The 12,934-nt window shown below is 49.2% G+C and overlaps 6 protein-coding genes across 6 annotated transcripts; 3 read left to right on the forward strand and 3 right to left on the reverse strand.

Moving 5' to 3' along the window:
* Window positions 1–362: 362 nt before the first annotated feature.
* FOBCDRAFT_297507 (myosin-binding striated muscle assembly central-domain-containing protein) lies at window positions 363–2,732 on the forward strand. The gene is made up of 2 exons (XM_031187899.3): window positions 363–1,232; window positions 1,288–2,732. The coding sequence occupies exons 1-2, from the start codon at window positions 483–485 to the stop codon at window positions 2,641–2,643; spliced, it is 2,106 nt and encodes a 701-aa protein (XP_031035164.1). The 5' UTR covers window positions 363–482; the 3' UTR covers window positions 2,644–2,732.
* Window positions 2,733–2,821: 89 nt separating this feature from the next.
* Window positions 2,822–4,450, reverse strand: FOBCDRAFT_141193 (tRNA (uracil(54)-C(5))-methyltransferase; the record flags this gene model as incomplete). Its single annotated transcript, XM_031187898.2, has 1 exon — window positions 2,822–4,450. The coding sequence occupies one exon, from the start codon at window positions 4,448–4,450 to the stop codon at window positions 2,822–2,824; it is 1,629 nt and encodes a 542-aa protein (XP_031035163.2).
* Window positions 4,451–5,494: 1,044 nt separating this feature from the next.
* On the forward strand, window positions 5,495–7,542 carry FOBCDRAFT_142045 (gamma-glutamyltranspeptidase; the record flags this gene model as incomplete). The annotated part of the gene is made up of 7 exons (XM_054706562.1): window positions 5,495–5,659; window positions 5,710–5,973; window positions 6,025–6,085; window positions 6,138–6,333; window positions 6,381–6,436; window positions 6,487–7,021; window positions 7,074–7,542. 7 exons carry the CDS (start codon window positions 5,495–5,497, stop codon window positions 7,540–7,542), a joined length of 1,746 nt encoding a protein of 581 aa, XP_054562537.1.
* A 100-nt stretch (window positions 7,543–7,642) lies between these two features.
* FOBCDRAFT_49905 (uncharacterized protein) lies at window positions 7,643–9,702 on the reverse strand. The gene is made up of 4 exons (XM_031187896.3): window positions 9,204–9,702; window positions 9,021–9,156; window positions 7,978–8,965; window positions 7,643–7,927 (listed from the first exon to the last, which is right to left on the reverse strand). The coding sequence occupies exons 1-4, from the start codon at window positions 9,485–9,487 to the stop codon at window positions 7,743–7,745; spliced, it is 1,593 nt and encodes a 530-aa protein (XP_031035161.2). The 5' UTR covers window positions 9,488–9,702; the 3' UTR covers window positions 7,643–7,742.
* An 825-nt stretch (window positions 9,703–10,527) lies between these two features.
* On the forward strand, window positions 10,528–11,643 carry FOBCDRAFT_322306 (uncharacterized protein; the record flags this gene model as incomplete). The annotated part of the gene is made up of 1 exon (XM_031187895.3): window positions 10,528–11,643. Exon 1 carries the CDS (start codon window positions 10,582–10,584, stop codon window positions 11,641–11,643), a length of 1,062 nt encoding a protein of 353 aa, XP_031035160.2. The 5' UTR covers window positions 10,528–10,581.
* A 65-nt stretch (window positions 11,644–11,708) lies between these two features.
* FOBCDRAFT_49919 (t-SNARE) lies at window positions 11,709–12,927 on the reverse strand. Its single transcript, XM_031187894.3, has 2 exons — window positions 12,342–12,927; window positions 11,709–12,295 (listed from the first exon to the last, which is right to left on the reverse strand). The coding sequence occupies exons 1-2, from the start codon at window positions 12,606–12,608 to the stop codon at window positions 11,774–11,776; spliced, it is 789 nt and encodes a 262-aa protein (XP_031035159.1). The 5' UTR covers window positions 12,609–12,927; the 3' UTR covers window positions 11,709–11,773.
* Between the last annotated feature and the right edge of the window lie 7 nt (window positions 12,928–12,934).

Genomic DNA, 12,934 nt, shown 5'->3' on the forward strand with positions numbered 1-12,934 from the left:
ACCCAATTCCAGCAATGATTAAAAGAGCCTTGTTTTTTTTTTTTTTAGGTATTCTTCAACGCGGCTATCATAGATGGAAGAGAAAATCTGATTGTTGGTTAGACGTCATCCACAGTCATGATGGAATATGAGCGCGGCTGCTGGCACCAATAGGCCCCTACAGCAAACCCCCTAGCTCAGCTCTTCAAACGCCTGGCCACGTGATGACCAACTAAAACGCATTAAGCGTCAGTGATCTTTGATCTAACGTTAGTGGCTCAAGCCCAGTCTCACGAGCTCTCTTGTGGTAGGTTGAGGTCGTGGTGGAGGCCGTGACGGGTCTTCTTGCCTTGTGCGCGTTACGATTTACATCACAAGTTCCAGTTTCGGTCTCTCACTTTTATTCCCTTAACTAGCACCTTAAAAACAGAACAAGAGCTGGCTTCTTACTTACTACTGCCTTGCTTACTTTCTCTCTCACCTACACATTCAATCAATATTCCATGGCAGAACCTACAGAAGCCCCATCTCAGGCGCCTCCAGCCCAGTCGCTGGAGGACCAGACCCTTATCGTATTTGCGCGCCTCATGGAAGGTGGACAAGAAGATAACGAGACATGCCGCGACCTCGATGAACTGACTAAGCTACTCAACGATGACTATGAAGCCCGTCAGAAGGACAAGTCCCGTGAGACTATTTGCAAGGTTATCGATGGCGACTGTGTCGACACCGTTTTGTGCTATCTTGATATGAGACAGCCTGAGATAGTACGCGGCCACGCCACTCTCTCAACATCCGCATATCTCAAAGCCGCCGGCGATGACGGTTCAAAGAAGCTCTCGACTTTCTTCTTTGACCGTGTGCGAAGGGGAACTTATGATGATTACATTGTTGCCTTTTGTGTCGCCGCTGCGACATTTCCCATTGTTCCCGATCTCACTGCCGAGCTGTTTCTCAACGAAGATTTCCTACCCAGCCTCGGCACACTTATGCGACGGAAATGGAAGAGCCGTAAGGTTGAGACGGCCTGCTTGGAGATGCTCAACGCTGCTTGCATGAACTCACTGTGCCGCGAGGCTATCAACAAGTACTGCATCGAGTGGCTTGAGGAGATCGTCGACCAAGACCTTAGTGAGGCTGTTCGTAGCATGAACGCGGACCCAAACCTTCAAAGCGATGGAGGCTCCATTTCAATGAGGCGGCACTCTGAACAGGTTCAGTATCTTGCCGCAGTAATCTTGGCCAAGCTGAGGGTGAGATAAGATGCCTATGAGCTCTGTATTATCACTGACTGACCCAGCTTTCAAGGCAGTTCCCGCTAAACCAGCACCCGGTGATAACAAGTCTCGGATCGAGCCTGCAGTCACTAGTATCGAAGATCTCTCTGGAATGTTCACTAAGATGATACTGAGAGATGAAGATCACGGACGAAAGCACTCTATCGAAGGTCTCGCATACGCCTCCCTTCAACCTAAAGTCAAGGAGTCTATTGTCAGCAACCCGGAGTTGCTCCAGAAGTTGGTTAAGACTCTTAGTGAAGCCCAGCCAAGATCACCAACTACTTATGGAGCTTTAAGCATCTTTGTCAATTTGACGAAATACCTGCCCACCCTGACCGAAGAAGAAAAGAAGATGAACCAGCTCAAGGCATATGCCAATGCTGCCGGAAAGCTTGGCGGACCCGACCCCCTTAATGACGACGAGCATGTCGCAAAGCGATGCAAGCTGGTGTTTGATGCAGGTATCACACCGGTCCTTGTCACCCACAGTAAGAATGGCTCGCCCGCTTCTCTGGGACTGGTTATCTCCATTATTTTCTCCCTTTCCGTCGACAGGACTCTCCGCGGTAAGCTCGCTCAGCAAGGAGCGGTCAAGCTTCTCCTGGTATCATGGATGTCCCTGCCTCAAACTGAAGCTGCTTCACGTCGTCTTGCAGCACAAGCCCTGGCCCGCATCTTGATCAGCACAAACCCTGCACTAGTCTTTGGTGGCAACCGTGACACCCCCATCATTGCTGCTGTCAGACCGCTTGTCTCTATCATCCCACCCGACCCTGCTGCTCAGACACGGGACCTGCTGCCTTCCTTCGAGGCACTTATGGCCTTGACCAACCTCGCGTCGATGGATGACGATGCGACCAGACGCAGTATCATTAATACTGCATGGAACCAGATCGAGGAACAGATGCTGGCTTCCAACACTCTTGTCTCCAAGGCTGCTGTCGAGCTTGTTTGTAATCTGGTGCAGCAACCGGAGGCTATCGCACTCTATGCTGAAGAGACTGCCAAGGCCCGTAATCGCCTTAACGTCCTCCTTGCCCTTGCTGATGCCCCTGATGCTGGAACCCGAAGTGCAGCTGGTGGTGCTTTAGCTTCACTCACCAACTTTGAGGGTGTCATCCGGGGCATTATTAACCGAGACCGCGGTGTGAAAGTTATCCTCGGAATGTGCGTCGATGACAGCGAGGATATCCGTCATCGTGGAGTCTTTGTGGTACACAACTTGGTCACTGCAGAGGGCGAGGTCGGTGAGCTCGCACGAGAGAAGGTCAAGAGCGAGGGTGGAGTTGAAACTCTTACAGAATGTGCTAAGAAGAGTCGAAGCAATGACGTTGTCGAACTGACAGTTCAGGCCTTAAAGGCTCTGTTAGGAGATCAATCATGAATGAAGAATGACGAAGAACATATACATTGTGGTAAAGGTGGCGCAGATCAGCATTTTTCAGGTTGGTGAATGAGGCAGCGGGTTTCCAAGTTTACAATGATTATGACTATGGCAATGGCAATGAGATCTATCATGTTTTTCTTTGACCCAACCCAAGCAAACGCCGTGTACTTTTATTTTATGCCGTGGTATCGACCCTGTTGAGAATAGCAACGCCCTCTACATGACCTGTCTGAGGAAAGAAATCAAATCCTCGAAGACTCTCAATCTCGTATCTCTCGCCCTCTCCTTCACCACGCACGAGCACACCGACATCTCTGGCCTGTGTATGCACGTTACAGCTGACATACAGAACTCGTCGAGGACCGAATTTTCGTAGCTGGTTTAAGAAGTCTGCATCGCAGCCCTTACGAGGAGGATCAAGAACCACAACGGTCTCGTCACGGTTGTAGGTAACGCTCTTGAATAGTTCACCAGCATCAGCGGCGATGAACTTGCAGCGATCCTCTCCCATACCGTTGAGGGCGGCGTTGCGACTTGCGTAGGCGATGGAGTCAGCTGCAATGTCGATACCGATAGAGTGCTGGAAGAGCGAGGCGAGAGTAACAGTGAAGAGACCAGAGCCTGAGTAGGCGTCGATTAGATACTTGATGTCCATGCCTGTGCCGGCAGGAGGGAGAATGTTGTCTCGGACGTAGCCGGTAAAGGAGGGAAGAATGGAGTTGTTGTTCTGGAAGAAAGAGCCAGCTGGGTTGGTGAAGGTGTAAGGGCCGATGTATTCTGTTGTGGTGGCCTTGGAATCGGTGATGCAAGACTTGATATCAACCGTATCTTCATTCTCAACGCGGACGGTGTAGGGCTCTACCTCACCCTCGAGCTCTTCACTGTCCTTGGGGACTCGCTTCGTGTTCTCTCGGAGAAGAATCGTAGCACCACGCTGATAGTTGGCAAACTCTTTCTGCATGCGCTCACGCTCTCGTGTCATACCCAGACGCACAGCATTGGTACCAATAGGGCAATCCTCAATATCCAAAACCTTTCGACGACCTTTTTGCATGAATCCAATATCGGGGCACTTCTCGAAGGGAATCCTAGGGTTCTTTCCTCTCTTGCTAGGACGGAATCCAGGGGGTCCATCAAAGTGAGGCGTGAGCTTGGTGCGGTAGTTGTACTGCAGAGGACTGCCCATTGTATCCTGGACAGCGGGGACGATGTTGGGGTCGAGGTTTGAGAAGTTCTTGAAGGCCTTTTCGACAATGCGCTTCTTGAGTTTGAGTTGCTCAGGGTATTCGAGCATTTGAAATTGGCAGCCGCCGCATGAGGCGAAGTACTTGCAGCTGATCCGGGCGTCGTCGCGAAGAGGAGATGGCTTTGTGATGGAGATGAAGTCGGCGAGGGTTTGGGTGTCACGGCGAAGATGACGGAAGACCTTGACCTTTGCAGTGTCGCCAGGGACTGTGAAAGATACAACATAAACCTGATTTGAACCAGGCTTCATACCAAGACCGTCACCTGTAGACGAAAGCTCCAAAATCTCAACTTCTGTCTCAGTGCCTTCCTCTGGGAGAACTTCTGGGCCGTGCTCTGTTCCCTCACCATACTCAACAGCTCGCTCTTTAAGAAGGGCCTGAATATCGTTCTTGAGGACTTCCTCAGATGAACCCTCAGTGATGTTCTTTTCCCTCTTCGTCTTCTTCTGCTTCCATTGGCGATTATTCTGCTGGTTTGGCCGCTTGTTGACTTGTTGAGCGTTGCCGTTTACTTGTGAGTTGCCGTTTGGCACAGCTTCTGCTTGTGCGCTCGCCATGACTGTGAAGGGACGGAAATTGTACAGGCGAGGTTTGATGAATGTGGCCGAATTTTGGAGTCTCAGACGCCTCATGAACGAAAAATTTGGTGGATTCAACTGTTCTGTGAGAGGAGTGAGATTTTGGGAGGAGATTGTGAATGTTTGAGATGTTGATATTGACAAAGATTTCTTAAAGATGAGAATGAGACGAAGAAATGTTTCTTGCAGAGGCCCCACTTGGAATTCGGGGACGGTGGGGCCGTAGTTGTCTGCTTTTTTTAAGCAGGATCTGATTGGTTGATTACCGAAGAGCATGTAACTCGTATCTTTTCCATCATGAGTGCTCTTGGTATATTGTATACATTATTTCTATGATGGACAATTTGAATTAGAACAAAGAGTATGAACGAAATCTTAGTAGATAATTAGTACAGTATGAAGACGTGCCGAGATTCAATGTCCTTTAAAGTTGTCAAATCTAATAAATATTGATAGATATGACTCAACTTCTATTGGCCCTTCTGTCCATAAATGGAATCGGAGCAAGATGTCCATACGATCTAAGTTTCTCATCCGATTGCCTAATAAGTTCCTATATAGAATATGCCGTTATCTAAATAGAGTATACTTATAAACACCCTGGGTCAAACTTAGGGAGCACTTCCTCCTGACTATCGCTATCATGGTAGTGATTGGTTACCCTATTTCCTAGACTGGCAGGTGATCGCCTCACGAGCCCGGGACCATGTATCTACCGGGGTGTTCCGACAATCGGCCCTCCCAAATTCTGGGGATTCCTTATCACGTCAATACCGACTTCTATTATCTGCTTTAGAAATCAACTAACAACAGCAACTTGGAGGCGGTCGCTTCGTCTCTTACTTTATTACTTACTTTTTTGTATTGATACTTCCTATTCTTTTGCCCTCACGTGGAGTTTGGATACTTTTATCAAACTATCATTTCTTAGTAACGATTTACAGTGACAAAGTTGTTGAGACGACTAGTCATGAAGGGCGCGTACTGATTTCTAATACCAAAGAACACATCCCTACCACCAAGATGAAACTCCCATTCCTGTTACTGGCCTCCAGTATTCATTATATTTCGATATCAGCCAGTCCCATATTCGAGGAGTTCTTTTCTCCGAGTGTTGGTACCAGAGGAGCTGTTGCTTCAGAGGCTCAAGAATGTAGCTACATCGGGAGAGATTTATTAGCACGAGGTGTAAGACTTCTCACCTATTCTACATATCAACGTACTAACCAAATATCCAGGGCAATGCTGTCGATGCCATGATCGGAACGACATTCTGTGTTGGTGTTATCGGCATGTACCACTCCGGCATTGGAGGTGGTGGTTTCATGATTGTGCGTGACAAGAAGGGCAACTACGAAGCAATCGACTTCAGAGAATCAGCCCCTGCAGCAGCATTTGAGGACATGTACCAAGGAAATGTGAATGGCAGCATCTACGGAGGACTTTCTGTTGGTGTGCCAGGCGAAGTCCGTGGGTTTGAGTACGCACACAAGAAATACGGCGTATGAACCACAGACACACTGAAAGTTACCACAAGCTAACAATGTAAACAGAGTCTTCCATGGAAAACAGTCTTACAAGGGGCTATTAAGGTGGCTCAGGATGGATTCATAGGTAAGCCCAAGGAGAGTAGAGAGACAAAGAGTTACAAGCTTACAAATGTCAGTCAATGCCGACATGGCAAGGTTTATCGAAAAGACCATCAGAGACCATCACAACTTCTTTGTTGAGGATCCCTCATGGGCAGAAGATTTTACTCGAAATGGTATGTCTTTCCACAGCCAACGCTGGGACCAGGGCTCACAGGTAGCAGGACAGCTTATCCCTGAAGGAGAGAAGATGACAAGACGACGATACGCCCGGTAGGTTAAGGTTCGACGTGAAGTTTCAATCTAGCTAACAAACCCAGTACACTTCAAGCTATCGCAGAGCATGGCGCTGATGCCTTTTATACCGGCGCTTTCGGTAAGACAAACCTGCATCTGAGAATTGAGTTGATGAATAACACGGCACAGCTGAGAGCATGGTTAAGACCATCCAAGAAACAAACGGTACCATCACACTGGATGACTATAAGAACTACGATGTAATTTCTCGAGAGGTTCTTCACACTGAGTACAAAGGCTATGATGTCTACGGCATCAGCTCTCCAGCCGGTGGTGCCGTGTCACTCAATATCCTGAACACCATGAACGGCTACACGCATCAAGACGAGGATCGCAATACAACACTGCACATCTACATTGAAGCCATGAAATTCGCATACGGAGCTCGTCTGCATCTTGGCGATCCTGACTTTGTAGATGGCGTTCCTGAGCTTGAACACGAGATGCTCAATGCCACAACGGCGGAGAAGATCCGGCGCAAGATCGATCCTCGGAAGACCCAGAAGATTGAGAAGTATGATCCCGATGGAATCTACTCATCTGATGGGCATGGAACTTCACACGTCGTCACTGCAGATGGCGATGGTATGGCTGTGTCGCTGACAACCACCGTCAACCTCATTTTTGGATCTTTTCTCATGGATCCCCTCACTGGTGTGATTCTGTAAGTGTTTCTAATCTCTTGAGTCTCTACACCCATAGACTGACCATTACAGAAACAACGAAATGAATGACTTCTCTATTCCAGGAGTTCCTAACGAGTTTGGCTTCGCCCCAGCAGAAGCGAACTTCATTCGTCCAAACAAGCGCCCCCTGTCCTCATGCACACCTCTCATCGTATCCAACAAAGACGGTTCTCTCTTCGCCGTCATCGGAGCCGCAGGGGGCTCACGTATTATCTCCGCTACGACTCAAGTCGCTTGGCGTGTATTGACATCTCCATCATGGTCTATCAAGGATGCTGTTCGTGAGCCCCGTGTTCACAACCAGCTCATCCCGAATACACTACTCGTGGAGAAGAAGTTCAGTTCATACGATGTTCCATCGCTGGTAGAGCGAGGGCATAATATCACTTGGGTCGATGAGGGACTCAGTACAGTTCAAGCGTTGACGAGGGATTCGGCTGGTGTTTTTGAGGTTGCGCCTGAGCCTAGACAGAAGAACAGTGGCGGCGTGACATTGTAGACAGCACAGGAAGAGATGGAAGCATCCATGGATATATTCCTGATTGAGCGATCAACACTTCTAGAGGGACACAACATACAATATAGAACATTGACTAGATCATGCCCAAGCTTTGTGCTTGCTATATTAATTTCTCTAAGCTGTCACTTCTCTCGCTAGAATCCTAGAAAAGGGGTATCCTTAGTCTATCTCCAAAAATTCTACGCTTTTTGTTTCGCAAGTGACACCAAACGTGCCATCTGAACCGTCCACTTCCTTGCAAACTCCTCCTCGGTGAATCTCTTTGCCGACTCTCGTGCACGCAGGCGAACTGCCAGAGGATCTGGTAGTGACAAAGCCTTCTCGTAGCCCTCTGCGAATTCTTCTTCTGTCGTTGCGTGAAAACCTATTCCATTGGTTAGCAAGATCTCAACATAGCATTTTCAGTCAGCGTACCAGTTGGCTGGCCATCGATTGGCACGACGATATCGAATTTGGGCCCAGCACTGTCGTGAACCACGGAAATGAGTCCAGCAGCTTGGTATTCAACGACACCAATTCCGAAGTGCTCATTCCACATGCCGTTGACACCCACAGATGCTCTTCTTAACCAGTCCAGAACATCTGACCATGGGGCATCGAGGTGGAACTTGACACTGTCTTTGATGCCAAGCTCATTGGCAAGAAGTCGCAGCTCGTAAACACGCTTTGAGTCTGAGTCGTCTCGCACGCTTCCGATGAGAATCAGCTGTGCTCCCTTGGATGCCTCGCTCTTGGTCTTAAGGAAGGTAGCGAATGACCGCATGATGAGCTGGTGGTTCTTTTCTGGTCGAAACTGGGCGAGGTAGACAATGGCTTTTTCTCGTCGCTTCTCACTTTCTTCGGAAACTTCGACCTCGCGCTCCATTTCTCGGACAGCGGTGGGAGGGTAGACAACTGCGATCGGATCTGTCTTGCTCTTCTGTTTGCGATAGGGGCCCCATAGGCTCTTGATGTGACCTTGAGTCCAGGTCGAGTTCGTCATGACAATATCAACCGTTGAGCCGACCCAGGAGTACAGAAGGGCAAAAAGTTTCCAATAATTCTTCTTGGCGAAACCCTGAGCTCCAGCACCCTTACCAGCATGCGCGCCCTGAGTTCCCGAGGCAGCCGTTGAATCGAGCGAGTCGAGCATGTCGGTAGAAATCGTAGGATAGTGCACATATGCCCCTGTCGGAACCTTGGGGAAGAGAAACTTGCATAGACCGAGAGCGAAGGCGTAGCCCATCGTGTCGACAAAGACGTCCGGGACCAGTAGTGAGAATGCATCCCAAGCCAAAACGACCGAGCCGATTGATTGGCCCAGCAGCGTAAAGTGAGGCCATGTCGAGGGGAGTACCCAGTCCCGCTTGGAAAGGTAGAGGAACGTTATCGTAGGAGCATGAAGCTCAATATTGAATCTCGTCTTAACACAGTGTAAGCATGTCATGGCCCCAGGGTCAAGTTTCCAGGTCGTATACCTTGACTCGATTCAGGATCGCATCTTTTGTCACATTGTGATCGCCTGTGTACACCACACATTTGGCTTTCGGCCAACGATCTTGTGTGGCCCGAATCGCGGCCCAGAGCACTCGCTCTCCGCCACCTCCAGCATTGCTTCCTCATATTAGCTAGGTCCCACGGTAGCTTATATCATAACATACCAGAACGGATGGAAGAAACCAACGATCCCAGACCAATCCTTTTGCGAGCTCAGAGTGCTTTGAAGATTATCGTCGACGTCGAATACGAGTTTCGTCGCTGCGGTGCCTTGAGGGTCCTTGGCGCGGGCATCTTTATCCTCCTGTGTCATGAGGGCCAGAAGATGTGCGTGACGACCTTCTGTTCGTTTTCGAAGCGACCATCCTAGGACCCGTCGAAGAAGTCCGCCTATTAGAGGTAGAGCTATCAGAATGGCCAGAGGCACAAGCGTCGCTAGGGACGCCATCGTCGTGGCCGTATTTCGCGGTCAGGAGACGGTAGTGTCGGGAAGGCTGTTCGGGGGAGTCGCAGGGGAATCGAGAAGCTATGAAAGACACGTAAAGAAAATGCTTCGACCAGCGATATTTATATGGCCTAAGGGGCGTGAGGTTGTCAGCTTTTGGTAGCGAAAGGCTACCATGAACGAGAGTGTGTGGGATGATAGTGTGACGTCTCCAGCTGGCCAGACCAGGTCTCAAAAAGTTGAGGTTCCCTTGGTGGGGGATAGGCACCGACACCGCCAGAGGAACCGAAGCTAAGCTTTTGGATGCTGCTGTAAGCTCCAAAGCTCAGTATCTGACCCACCGTAGCTGCGCAAGCTACAGGGGGTTGAAGGCTCCTGACCCTTGTCACTGGACCCCTTCTTTAGATTCGGTAGTCCGCGGAGAGAACTTATGATAGCTCTGCTCCCTTTGAGGGTATTTACAGGCTCCAGAAAGTTAGAAAGTACATAACTTTTTAAGAATACGAGATCAAGGATTGAACGGACCAACTAGGGCTCGTCCTGCGTTCGACGGAATAATTATGGTCAAGGGACTTCCTTATTTAATCATAAGGCCACGTCTTCTCACTCAAGGCAAATTTATTCTGGTTTGAAGAACTTTTCATATAAATCCACAAGTACTTATATATTTTGTCATCAATGATGAAGCCTGGCTATTCTATGGGCTCTTTTATTAACTTATAACGATATTTGCTATAACTATCCAAGGTGAGTAAGAGTGTAGTGTATAAGTGGATAAGCAAATTTCATCCTCAAGACTTTTAAGAGTTATTGAATCATGCTACAGAAACGGACTCTGTAAGTTAAGACTAGCACTGATCATTTGATCATACTTGGAGGGATAGAGTACTAGTGAATATATTGCATCTGACTATTGTCCCGTACTGTGGTTATACGATGACTATCGAGATCTATTCAACGGGTGAAGCGTTAGCGCTGATTGGCTGGGAACACAGAAAAATAGCCCCAGTTCGACTTCATCTCATGGACTTTCAAGACTCACTCATACCATCACCAAATCCTCAATTGCACCCACAACCACGGTACTATGGGCCAAAATGTCCCTTCTGAGACGAACTGCTCATTCCATATCGCCTCATGCTAGGCCATCACTCTCAGCCATCAACACAACACGCCGCATCTCACATCCAGCCATCCTCAGCTCATTAACTTCATCGCCATACGCCAACCGCAGAAACTTCTCCGTCGCTTCTGCGCTCGGTGAAACAGTCACCGTCACAGCCGATGCCCTCAGCTGGGCTCATAGCGCTGGTGTGCCATGGTATGTGGCCATCCCACTACTTGCCGTGGGCGTCAACGCAACCATCCGATTCCCTCTTCAACTATACAGCGCTCGTTTGCGGGAGGCCAGAAAACCATTGGATCCTCTTATCACAGCTTGGACTCGTCGGCATATGATGGATAGGAGCTTAAACGACCCTGAGCTTCCAGAGCGTGTGAGATCGCTTCGCATTGCAGGTGCTGTTGAAAAGTCAAGACGGAGAATATTAAAGACCTGGGGTCTCCAGCGCTGGAAAAGTATGGCACCTTTACTTGGAATGGTTCCCTTTGTCACCATATCTGAGGCTCTACGAAGGAAATGTGGTGCACCCCTGGGTTGGATCAGTCACAAGATTGGCCTAGGCAATACTGGTCTAGGGCCTTCGAGCAGCATGTTTGACCAGTCCTTGGTGGACGGAGGCTTATTCTGGTTCACCGATCTAGCGTCTGCGGACCCTTATTACGGGCTGCCTATCATCTGTTCGTGCATTCTGGTATGGAGTATATGGGCGAGGATGCCCAAGGAACAACTCCAGGCACTGTTGCGAATCCAGCCTCCAGGCTCCAAGATGATGGTCACTTCCAGGCTACAACAACTTCTGGGCCGTGCCATGCTTATGATGCCCCTACTGCCACTCCTCTTTGCCGATTTGCCAAGCGCTATCTTCCTTTACTGGGGTACATCATTTGCGCTTACCCGCGTCAATGACTTCTTTATACAACGTCTTGTTCCACCAAAGATGCCAGACCTGAGGGCACCTAAGCCGTTGAAAGAATTTCCTTTCGTGCTGAAAGACCAATCACGGATTGCAAAGACATCAGGCAAAAAGAACAATTGATTAAGCGTTTATCTGTAACTACCAATGTAGACTCATGGGAAAAATTCGATGTATACCTAGGAAACTCCGATAGACGCCTCAAGAACAAGAACGGGCCACCCATAATCGTCAGACGCTGCGCTCTAATAATCTAGTCAAGGACAATAGCCAGAATAACAATGGTCAAAATGACGGCGAGGATCAGCAACAGGCAGCAGCTCTTGTTGCGGGCTGCCTTCTGATACCGCGCGGCCTGTCGGTTCTCAACATCAGCTTGCCGCGTGTCGTCGCGGACGTTCTCAACATTGTCTGCGATCGTTCCAAGCTGCTCTCCCTGCTCATTGACGATTTGCGCCACTTGTCGGAAGAGAACGTTCAAGTCGCCGACACCCTGCTCAATGTTGCGGATCTCCTCCTCACGCTCAATGATCAGGGCTTCCTGGAAGTCGACCTCGTCTTGGGGTGCGAGCTGGGAGACTTGTTCTTGTTGCTGTAGTTGCTCAAGCTGATTGCCAGACTGGGGACCTTCGGCGTGTTCGCCCTCCTGTGCCGCACGGGCGGCGGTAACGGATGCGCGCTCTTTTTCGAGGGCTTTTCGCTGAAGGCTTTGGAATTCTTGGAGCGCTGCTTGGAAGTCGCTCGAGACCTTTGTTTGCTCGTACTTTTGTTGTTTCTGGATAGAATTAGTATGCGACAAAGAATTCGAGACGTATTCATACTGTCAATTCTTCCCAAGTTTGAAGACGCTTGACGCCCTCGCCGATCTCTCTGCACATATCTCTCGTCTTATCCATGCTGTTGTGGACTCGTTCCCGCAGGCGCGGGGTATCCTTTCGTGTTCCCAGGACATTAACATCGTTGGCGAGCTTTCGATTGCTGCTGAGGAGGGTTTGAAGCTTGCTCTTGAGATCGTATTGAAGTTCTTGGAAAGCAGGGTCGTCACTGTAGCCGCCGCCGCGGCGCCCGGATTCGAGATCGTACGACATGATTGTGGTTGATGATGTAAGGTCGAAAGGAAGAGTCGCGTGGATGTAGGTCGGGCCTTGACCATGGACTTCAGCCGGACCTTCCTCCTACTAGCGCCGGAAAAGTGGACAGACAGAAAGTCTGGTACAACCACAGAGTCGCTAACCAAAGAAGATGGCTAGTTTTTGTTGATGCAAGACAAGAAAATGAATGCGCACGCAAGCGTCACATTCGCTATTTTGATCACCAACTTATTCCCTCAATATGACGTTGAGGAACAAGAGGGAACAAGACACCAGACCTGCTGCCTTGTTCCAGTAGAAGGTGGCTGAGGTTTCATTAGTAG

Source organism: Fusarium oxysporum, chromosome VIII (assembly GCF_013085055.1).
Source record: "Fusarium oxysporum Fo47 chromosome VIII, complete sequence".
In the NCBI taxonomy this organism is placed as follows: domain Eukaryota; kingdom Fungi; phylum Ascomycota; class Sordariomycetes; order Hypocreales; family Nectriaceae; genus Fusarium; species Fusarium oxysporum.

What these genes read in the sequence shown, in the direction of transcription:
- FOBCDRAFT_297507 (XM_031187899.3), top strand. Translation starts at nt 483, where the DNA reads ATGGCAGAACCTACAGAAGCCCCATCTCAGGCGCCTCCAGCCCAGTCG. An exon ending in TAATCTTGGCCAAGCTGAGG is followed by an intron (nt 1,233 to 1,287) that starts GTGAGATAAGAT and finishes CCAGCTTTCAAG; the next exon opens with GCAGTTCCCGCTAAACCAGC.
- FOBCDRAFT_49905 (XM_031187896.3), bottom strand. Translation starts at nt 9,487, where the DNA reads ATGGCGTCCCTAGCGACGCTTGTGCCTCTGGCCATTCTGATAGCTCTA. An exon ending in CGATCCTGAATCGAGTCAAG is followed by an intron (nt 8,966 to 9,020) that starts GTATACGACCTG and finishes CACTGTGTTAAG; the next exon opens with ACGAGATTCAATATTGAGCT. An exon ending in AATCGATGGCCAGCCAACTG is followed by an intron (nt 7,928 to 7,977) that starts GTACGCTGACTG and finishes CCAATGGAATAG; the next exon opens with GTTTTCACGCAACGACAGAA.
- FOBCDRAFT_49919 (XM_031187894.3), bottom strand. Translation starts at nt 12,608, where the DNA reads ATGTCGTACGATCTCGAATCCGGGCGCCGCGGCGGCGGCTACAGTGAC. An exon ending in AAACTTGGGAAGAATTGACA is followed by an intron (nt 12,296 to 12,341) that starts GTATGAATACGT and finishes AATTCTATCCAG; the next exon opens with AAACAACAAAAGTACGAGCA.